Genomic DNA, 9,447 nt, shown 5'->3' on the forward strand with positions numbered 1-9,447 from the left:
GCCCTGTGCGCGCTCGCGTGCGCCCGCGCGGCCGCGAGCGCGCACGACGCGCTCCCGCGAGCGACGCTCGAGGCCATTCGCTCGGGCGCGGCCGATGACGCGATTCGTCGCGCCTTTATCGGTGAACGCGCCCCGGGAGCGATGATCGTCACGAACGTGAACGCGCGGTACGTCGAGGCGCGACGAGAGGGGTTGACGCGACTGGCGACGTGCGCGAGAGCGACGGAGGCGGCGGAGGCGAACGGGTTGGCGCGGAGCGCGGCGTGGGAAGACGAACACGGCGGAGCGACGCGAGCGTCCATGGCGGCGTTGGCGCGAGAACGGTTGCGCGTGGATGTGGATGATGCGTGTGATCGAACTGGGAGGATGCGAGGGGATTTGGAGACGCTTCGCGACGGCGCGGACGTCGTCTCGCGTGAGACGCTGCGGCGGTTGGACGCGGCGTTTCACAACGCCACGGGAGGGTTTTTTGAGCGAAGCGCGCGATCTGAAATGAGTTTGGATCACTTCCACGCGTACCGAGCGCCGAGTACGGCGCACGATGCGGATGATGTGGAAGGTAAGCACGCGCACACGGATGTGGGCGTCGCCATCGTGATGACGCCCGCGTTGATTCTCGGCGAGAAGCGCGCCGCGGGTGGATCCAGAGGGTTGTTCGTCGGCGATATCGAGCCCGACCTTCCGGACGACGGGATGGTTGTCATGCTCGGCGAGGCCGCGCGCGCGTGGGCTCCGGGATTGAGTCCCGAACTCAGGCGGCTCATCAAGGTGCCTACGCACGCGATGAAACTCACGGGCGAGCGCGCGTGGTTCGGAAGAATGGTGCTCCCACAAAAGGATCACGTACACCCGACGATTGATATGTCGTTCGGGACGTGGCACACCGGGGCGATGAAGGTCGCGATGAGCTCCAACGCCGAAGCGGAAAGCGCGCGTTGGGCCGCCGTCGCATGTCCGTCACCTGCACACGAGGAAAGCGCTGCATCCGACAGTTTAGTCACCCAGACATCGCGACGAAGACTCCTCGCCGACGAAGGCTCGTGCACGGCTCTCGGGCAAAAGTATTGTTGGCACGCGTGCCAGGATCTACCGGCTGAGTGCAACGACACGTCGCTCGTGCAGTGCGTGGATCAAACAAACGGGCAATTGGTGTCGGGAGACCAACACAACGCCGTGCTGCGCTGCCCGGCATCGAATGCAGAAGGGTTTTGCAACACGGCCATCACGCCGACGACGATGTACATGGACGGATTCACGCTCAGCACGAAAAATACCTTCAAGCCGTGCGTCGCGCTGTTATTCAAGGGATGGTCCCTGCGCACGCCGGCGCTGTTGGCCCTCGGCTTCTTCGCCACGGTATGCATGGGAATGTCCATCGAGGCGCTGGCATCGCTCCGTCGCAATTTACAGAACCCAGGATTCTGCAACTGCCACAACATTCCCTCCACGAGGTCCCGAGCGTACGCCACGTCGGTGTACGCCGTGCAGATAACCTTCGGCTACCTCCTCATGCTCGTCTCGATGACGTATCACGTCGCGCTCTTCTGCGCCGTCATCGTCGGTCTCATCCTCGGCCACGTCGTCTTCGGCGCCAACGCCCCCGTCGCGGCGAACACGACGGCGTGCTGCGCGCACGCGTCGCCCAGCGACAAGGACGCGTGTCCGATGTGCGGTCCGTCCGCCGGCGACCTCGACGACCTCCCACCGTGCTGCGCCGCGCGCGCCACGGCGCCATCCGACTCCCCGAACGGTTCTTCCTCCGGAGATTCCATCAACAAGCCCCTGAACGACCGCGATCTCGAGCGCGGACGATCGTGACGCCCTCGCCTCGCGCTCGGCGTAGACGCGACGGGTCGCGTGAATACACTCCGACGTCACCCTAACGCGCCCATTCCATGAGTCATCACTCAAGAACACCCCCCCCGACCGGTCCAAGGCCGCCGAACCGCCGCCGCCTCGTCACTCCCTCGCGCTCGCTCGCCCGCCGCGTCGCGCGCGCGAGCCGAAGCACTCGGGCGAGGCATGGCGGTCGACGCGATGAACGCCGTGCGCGCGCCCGTCCTGAGCGACGACGGGACGACGCGGGAAGAGGTGCGCGAAACGGGACACGATGGTGACGCGACGCGGGAAAAGAAAACGCGTCGAACGACAAACGGGTGGACGTGACGACGCGCGCGCCGCGGACGCGCGCGGACGCGATGGAGGTTACGCGCGGAGAAGATGGTTTGGTGATGGATTTAGGACGGCGTCGCGCGGTCGCGATCGGTGCGCGCCGGGGGGGGGGTGATGATTACGATGATGACTGACGGAGGCCGACGGCGACGCGCACGCGACGTAGATGAACGCCGCGCCGCTTCCGAAGCGGCGGTTCCAAGCGAGGTATAGACGATCGGGAATGAGTTTTTCGGTGCAAGATCGTGATTTGGTCGCGGCGTTGGATAATATTAAGAACACGCGCGCGACGGCGGCGTACGGGAGCGCGCAGTACAAGAGCGCCACGGCGAACGCCGTCTCCGCGGACGTCGCGTCCGCGCTCGGGGTGTACGTCGGCGGTCTGGCGCACACCGTCGGTTTTAAGGACTCTTTGCAAAACGAGCCCGACGCCGAGGAGCTTCCGGTTCCTGAGCAACCGAAGGAGTTGACGCTCGCGAGCGTGTACGACGCGTTCGCGGTGGAGCCCATCGCGTCCAGGTGCCTGGCCGATGTCCACGCGCGAGCCGCCGAACTCGTGGAGAAGCACTGTCTGGAAGAAAACTTCTGCATCGTCGACTTGGCCACGGTTAAAGCCCTGTTCGATTATCACAAGGCGAAGCTTCCGCGGGTGCGACCGCACTTTGCTGTGAAATGCCTTCCAGACAAAGGGATCATCTCAACCCTCGCCGCCCTGGGCGCCGGGTTCGACTGCGCCTCTCAGGGCGAGGTCGAGCTCGTGACCTCCCTCGGTGTACCGAGCGAGCGCATCATTTTGGCTCATCCGGTGAAGCGACCGTGCGATTTGCGCTGCATCGCCGAGTACCAAGTTCCGTACACCACCTTTGACTCTGTGTCCGAGCTTCACAAGATTCTCGCCTCTCAGGTTGACGTCAAGCTCGTCTTGCGCATCCGGGCCGACGATCCCATGGCTCGTCTTCCGCTCGGCGCCAAGTACGGTGCGCCGTTGGACAAGGTCTCAGAACTTCTCTCCGTCGCTGCCTTGCTCAACTTGGACATCGCTGGAGTTTCCTTCCACGTCGGCTCGTCCTCACGCAACCCTGACGCGTACCGTAACGCCATCAAGTACGCGCGCGACATCTTCGATGAAGCCACGTCGATGGGTTTCAAAATGCACCTATTGGATCTTGGCGGTGGCTTCACCGGCTCGTTCGACGCGAACGGCAACGTCAGCGAAGCCCCATCCAACTTCGATCGCGTGCGCGAAGCCCTCGATGAAATCTTCCCGGATGACGGCACCTTTGAAGGTTTGCAAATCATCGACGAGCCGGGCAGATATTTCGCCCAGGCTCCGGTCACGATGGCGTGCCTGGTCTACGGTAAGCGCGAAGGAAGCAACGACAACGGTGAGCGCCAACTTGACTATTACATCACCGACGGCTTGTATGGTTCCTTCAACGGCATCATCTACGATGGCCTCGACTTGCCGACCTACTTTTTGCAACCGAACAAGGTTGCTCCGCTCGCCGGCCTAGAAAACGAGTTCGAGAAGACGAAAATTTCTTCCACCGTTTACGGTCCGACTTGCGACTCTCTCGACTGCGTCATGCGCAACGTTCCACTTCCGGAGCTGTCCAACGGAGACTGGCTCATGTTTCCGGACGCTGGCGCTTACACGATGGCGGGTGCGTGCGATTTCAACGGCATCTTGTGCTCTAAGTATCACTGCTTCTACGTGAGCAGCGAGAAGATGTGCGCCACGGCGACGCCAAAGGAACTCAACGAGCTCGTTTACCAAAACGACCGTCCTTCATGCACTTTGGTTCAGAACCGCTAATACAATAACACGGGGCTGAGCCTCGCATCCGTTTTGTCTTTCATCTCCTACACATCGTGATGAAGAGACAATCAAAACCAACCTATGGCTTCTGTGGAAGCATATGCAAAGTTCAATTTCTCGCGCGCCAGTGTTTTTGAGAACTTTTGCATCAAGGCGCGCTCAACGGTCGAGCAGCATTTGCTCGGGATGCGTATGTACCAATACGAAACGATGTCCACTGTACATGAGATGAACGATTAATCCACCGCTCTAGCAGCTAGTCAGCAGTAAATAATAACGACACTCATGCCCTTCACTTCACGCGAACGCCCCTTCGCCTCGCCTCTGCTCGGAACCCTCCGCCGTCGCCGCCCTCGGGTTTGCGCGACCGCAGACCAAGCCTCGCTCGCCACGACTGCGCATCGCTCGCGTGTAGCGCGTCACAAAGAGACCGTAGACGACTCATTCGCGTGTACGCGCGCGCCCGCGATCGCCGTTCGTCGTCGACACGCCGTTTCGGATCGTCGCGAGAGAATTAATCCAACCGAACGTTTCTGCACCACATCACGCGCGTGTGGACTCACGGGATGGATAAACGGTGCGTGAATCGAGTGACGACTGGAGCCATGCTCGGTGGTGCCGTCGGTGGCGCGGTCGGGGCGGTGTACGGCACGTACGAGGCGTTCGCGTACAAGGTTCCGGGCTTGCTCAAGGTGCGACACATAGGACGGGCGACGGTGACCTCGAGCGCGCTGTTCGGGCTCTTCTTAGGGGCGGGGTCGTTGTTACAGTGCGGTAGACGATAGGTCGATCGCCCGTGGAGGCGTTGTATGATGATGGTTCGCTATAGATGATTCGACGAAAGCGTCGCGTCTACTTTCCCGCGCGCGCGGCTTCTTGGCGCGCGATGAAATCGGCGTTGATCTCGCGACATCTCGCCTCCTCGCACCCCACGGCGACGTCTATACCCGCGTCTAACAGAGTTTGGATCCCACCGCCCGAGACTCTGGGATCGGGATCGACAAATCCAACGACGACGCGCTTGACGCCCGCGTCCACGAGCGCTCGCGCGCACGGCGGCGTCCGACCAAAGTGATTACACGGTTCCAGCGTCACGTACGCCGTCGCACCGCGCGCCAACTCCCCCGCCGCCCGCAGCGCGAACACCTCCGCGTGCGGCTCCCCCGCTCGCGGATGAAATCCTCTGCCCACGACGACGTCCGCGCGCGGGTCCACGACGACGCACCCGACGAGCGGGTTCGGGTGCACCTCTTCCGCCGTTCTCGACGCCGCCGCCTCCAACGCCTGACGCATGTACTCCTCGTCCCTCGCGTCGTGCGTCGTCAGCGCGCCTTTCGTCTCGCTCGCGCTCGCGAAGCGTCGAAGCGCTCGTCGCGAACTCGGAACATCCACGCGCTTCCCACTCGCGCTCGCGCTCGACGCCCGATCGCACCGCGCGCACGCGCGCGGGGTGAACGACACTACGCCGCGCGTCATCGCCGACGCACCGTCGCGATGCGCGCGAGGAGCGCGCGACGCCGTGTGCGGATGCGATGACGCGATGCCGCAGACGTCGACGCGCTCGAAGCTTCATGTCCGCGGACGCGAAGAAGCTCGCCGCGAACGCGCGGGCGCAGATTGAACGCTTGCTCACGCAGCTCGCCGATCTGGAGACGTTCCGAGAGGACTTCGACGAGGAGGAGATTCAAGAGATCAAGGCGCAGACGCTGGAACAGTTGGAGGCGTTCAGGGCGTCGTTGATAAAATTGGATAGTGGAAGCGTGGAACTGCGGGATGAGATGCAGATCATGCGAGACGCGACGACGGCGGCGATCAAGGCTGCGTTTAAGACGCCGGAGGTGCTCAGAATGTTTGTGATGAAGCAACCCGAGGCGTTGCGGGAACGCTTGAGACGCGCCGAGCGGGACGCGCAGTTGGGGAAGATGACGGCGGAGGGGGCGAAGACGGAGCGGGTGGAGGTTTTGACGGCGCTGAAAAAGTTGGGGGCGCCCTTGGAAGATGGAGAGTTAGAGTTCTTGAGGGCACACATGACTGCGGGATTGGCAGACTTTGTCGAGGAAAAATAGAAACCGCGTTGTAAGATGACTTTGGTTGAGCGAGCGTAATATTGCATACAGCGCGTGATTAGTTTTGTTTCTAAGGCTGAGGGCGCGCCTGGACGATGTAGATCTGTCCATCGGGAAGGATGCAACCCTCGATGTCTTGGGCGAGGAGCTCGTCGGAGCTCGGACTGAGCTCTCGCTCGAGCATTGAGCCGATGTCGACAAGTTTACCCACAATGTCCTCGCGTTTCTTGGCGTCAGTTTGAAGCCAGTGAGTAGTGTAATTGGCGGCAACGGATTTCATACCCGATGGAGACTCATCGTCGCGTACGAGTGCGGTTCCGAACGACGCGAAGGCGTTCACCGTGGCTCGTCGGGACTCTCTGTCAACGCTGACACGACAAGGCGTACCGCGAACGGCGCCGGACGCCAACGTCTCGCCGAGCCCGAGAGCGAACTCCAAGTACGCCGATTTCGGATCGTTCGTTAGCGGGTGCTTGGTGTGAAGCACGAAGCTGACTTCAGGAGAGAGCATCTCTTGCACGAGCACACACATGTTCGCCTCGAGGTGGTCGATGCCAGCAGCGGCGCGAGACGCGACGGCTCTCGTCGTGTACAGAGAAGCCCAAACGTCAGCAACGGCGCGCCCGAACGCGTCTTCATCGTGCAAACTCACGTTGGGGATAGAATCGTACAAACCAGCCGCGGACATCCCTTCGAGATCTTCGACGTTGGCGCTGCTTCGCACCATGACTCGCGCGTTAGGCCCGAATTTCTGCGCAGTGACTTGGAAAGTGCCTGAAGACGGTCGAAGTCCTCGAATGAGAGATTGTATCGCCTCGCACGTTTCACGTATCTGTTCAGGATCTTGTGTCATCGCGTTCAGACTGTGGATCATCCCATCCAGACGTTCAAGATCGCCCACACTTGCAGCGGCATACTCCATTGCGCCGAAAGGAATGACGACTCCCGCCGGAGCCGCAAAGGGGTGTGATGATCGAGCGGCGATCGAACTCAACCGAGCGCACATCGCAGACTTCGTCCCCGCGATACGAATGGAATCTTTGAGACCTCGCTCGTCCAAGTCCACGAGACTGAGAACCGTCGAAGCGCGAGAGAGATCAGCGTCGAGGTGAAGCGTGGGCTTTTCCGATTGCTGAGAAACTGCAGTGTCCACTGTCACTGTTTCGTTCGTCTCCTCGAGTTTGATGGTCGACGCGTTCGCCGAAAGCTTAACAGTTGACTTATCCAACAGGGAACGTGCATGGTCGACGAGATTCTCGTCTTCAACGGCGATGAGAGGAACTTGCGCTTGTCGTGCACGTAGCGCGAGATGACTGAGATGAGGCAGAGCGTGACAGAGCACGATACCACGAACGTATGGACCGCACGTCGACACTTCCTCGTCGCCGTCAGCGTTTGCGACAAGTAAGATCACGGGCTCTTTGAAGCTTGCACACTCCTCGGGAGTGAGACGCATGACGCTCTTGAGCGTCCCGATTGCTTCGCCTTGAACGACGCAATCCCAGCCGGCGGCGCCGGTGATTCGTCTACTGACTCGCAGCAACAGCGAGGCGAACTTAGCCGATTGGAACACGACGCTCGCTCGAATTTGTCCTTCCGTAAACACGCTGACCGAATCTCGATCGATGCCGAGCGCATCACCAAGACTCGAGGCTCGACCATCGAATAGAGATTCAAGAAGCGAGCAAAAGTCGACGGCAGCGCGACGTGCGCGTTCTGCGATGGCTTGTACGCGTAGACCTCCTTCCTCGCCCTCAGGTAAGCCTTGATGTGCCAATACCTCTGCTTCGGATGCGGTCGCTTCCAATTCGTGGTCGCCGCCAGCGCTTAAAGCCATGATTCGAGAGGTCAAGGCGAGAGCCTCGAGAGCCAGTTTCACTTCACCTGCGCTGATATCGTTCCTTGGAGGCTCCGCTTCGGCACCGAGCGTGTTGAGCAAACGACTCAGGAGTACGAACGCATAATCTTCCATACTCACTTCGGCAAGGCGCCATTGCTGGCGCATAGACGCCTGCGCGTGCTCCAGATCTCCACCTTGCTCTAAAGCGGCGCAAATCTCCGTTCGAGCGCCGTGTAACGCACGCAAGCACTCAACCAAAGTGCGCATCATGGCTTGATCGCCGATGCCATCGCTCTGAGGAAGTGCGTCGACGTTCAACTTTGCGGTAAGAAACGCCTTTGACGCTTCCGAGGCCCGACCAGGCGCTCCGTTCTCATTCGCGATGCGATCGATGCGATCGGCGACGGAGGATGCGTTGAAGAATTCCTTGAGCTCGCGATAGAAAATCTTGAACTCGTTGACGAACTCTTCGGGGTAATCTGTGCCCGGTGCGGTGAGCTTTGCGAGCATGGCTTCCGTGGCGACGAGATCTTCGGGACCTGCGCAGCGATGGAGCTTATTCTGAATCGTGTGCTTGATTTCTTGTCGGACATCTCGGCACTTGCCGTTCGTATCTCCCTTCCCGTGCGCGATATCTCGAATGCGAGTCAACGGCACGCTCTGCGTGAACTCAGCGGTGAAAGCCGGGAGACGCGGGTGTAAACGACGGATGAGCGCGCGAAGTTCGCGAGCGCGATGATGATCGCCACCGTTCGCGATTTCGTGGGCGCAGCGCTCCGCGGCTTCAATGGCGCCATACATGCGCTCGGCGGAACCGGCGTGATGGTTCGGTCGGTAATGCGTGCCGTCTTCGACGCACATGATCGCGCCGACCGAAATCCAGAATAGATAGACCGTGACGTACGCCAGTGAATCGACGTCGGCACCGTTGTCACACAAAACCTTTTCAACCATTTGAAGTTTTTGACGCCACGACGAAGAATCTCTGTCTCCCTCGACGATTCGTCGAGCGGCGTCCGCGAGATTATCGGTGTTCCAGCGAAGGTTGCGATCGCCGTATCCACCCTTGTGCCTCTGTAACTTCACTTCTTGTCCTCGCCATTGATTCAAAGCTGCGAACTGCACATCCTCTACTGGCTTTGCCGACGGCGGCGGCGGAGGAGGAGGAGGATCTTGCGCCTTCACCTCCTCGCGCTCCCGGCGTTCGGCGCGTCCTTCGTCCTCGGGAACCCGTTCTACGAAGCGCGTAGCAAAATTATCCTCCACTGGGATCGTGATATCTTCCCCATTCACCTTGAACCACACCTTGCAATCGCGCGTCCGAATGAGAAAGACGATTTCGCACACATCCTCCCGACGCGCCTCGACGTCAATCTCGATCACCTGCCCCCCCCGTCCGTCATCCTCGAACTTCGATTCACACGATCGATCATCGGGCGCGCGCGACCCGTTCGGCACGCGCTTCAACGCGCTCTGCGGCGCCACCCACTCCCCGCCTCGCCGCGTCCGCGCGCCCCAGTGCAAGAGCAACCCATCCGCGTCGCTCCCTC

The 9,447-nt window shown here is 60.8% G+C and overlaps 6 protein-coding genes across 6 annotated transcripts; 4 read left to right on the forward strand and 2 right to left on the reverse strand.

Annotated features, from left to right (window-relative positions):
* On the forward strand, positions 1–1,818 carry OT_ostta04g03950 (Ctr copper transporter; the record flags this gene model as incomplete). The annotated part of the gene is made up of 1 exon (XM_022984568.1): positions 1–1,818. A coding segment is annotated over one exon (1,818 nt), but the record flags the coding sequence as incomplete, so codon positions are not given.
* Positions 1,819–2,022: 204 nt separating this feature from the next.
* OT_ostta04g03960 (Orn/DAP/Arg decarboxylase 2, N-terminal) lies at positions 2,023–3,988 on the forward strand (the record flags this gene model as incomplete). The annotated part of the gene is made up of 2 exons (XM_022984569.1): positions 2,023–2,091; positions 2,339–3,988. 2 exons carry the CDS (start codon positions 2,023–2,025, stop codon positions 3,986–3,988), a joined length of 1,719 nt encoding a protein of 572 aa, XP_022838826.1.
* A 569-nt stretch (positions 3,989–4,557) lies between these two features.
* On the forward strand, positions 4,558–4,776 carry OT_ostta04g03970 (Reactive oxygen species modulator 1; the record flags this gene model as incomplete). Its single annotated transcript, XM_003078884.1, has 1 exon — positions 4,558–4,776. The coding sequence occupies one exon, from the start codon at positions 4,558–4,560 to the stop codon at positions 4,774–4,776; it is 219 nt and encodes a 72-aa protein (XP_003078932.1).
* A 67-nt stretch (positions 4,777–4,843) lies between these two features.
* On the reverse strand, positions 4,844–5,467 carry OT_ostta04g03980 (Riboflavin biosynthesis protein RibD; the record flags this gene model as incomplete). Its single annotated transcript, XM_003078885.1, has 1 exon — positions 4,844–5,467. The coding sequence occupies one exon, from the start codon at positions 5,465–5,467 to the stop codon at positions 4,844–4,846; it is 624 nt and encodes a 207-aa protein (XP_003078933.1).
* A 56-nt stretch (positions 5,468–5,523) lies between these two features.
* Positions 5,524–6,057, forward strand: OT_ostta04g03990 (Beta-catenin-interacting ICAT; the record flags this gene model as incomplete). The annotated part of the gene is made up of 1 exon (XM_003078886.2): positions 5,524–6,057. The coding sequence occupies one exon, from the start codon at positions 5,524–5,526 to the stop codon at positions 6,055–6,057; it is 534 nt and encodes a 177-aa protein (XP_003078934.2).
* A 70-nt stretch (positions 6,058–6,127) lies between these two features.
* Positions 6,128–9,447, reverse strand: OT_ostta04g04000 (Pyruvate phosphate dikinase,PEP/pyruvate-binding; the record flags this gene model as incomplete). Its single annotated transcript, XM_003078887.2, has 1 exon — positions 6,128–9,447. A coding segment is annotated over one exon (3,320 nt), but the record flags the coding sequence as incomplete, so codon positions are not given.

Source organism: Ostreococcus tauri, assembly GCF_000214015.3.
Source record: "Ostreococcus tauri WGS project CAID00000000 data, contig chromosome 04, whole genome shotgun sequence".
NCBI classification, from domain to species: domain Eukaryota; kingdom Viridiplantae; phylum Chlorophyta; class Mamiellophyceae; order Mamiellales; family Bathycoccaceae; genus Ostreococcus; species Ostreococcus tauri.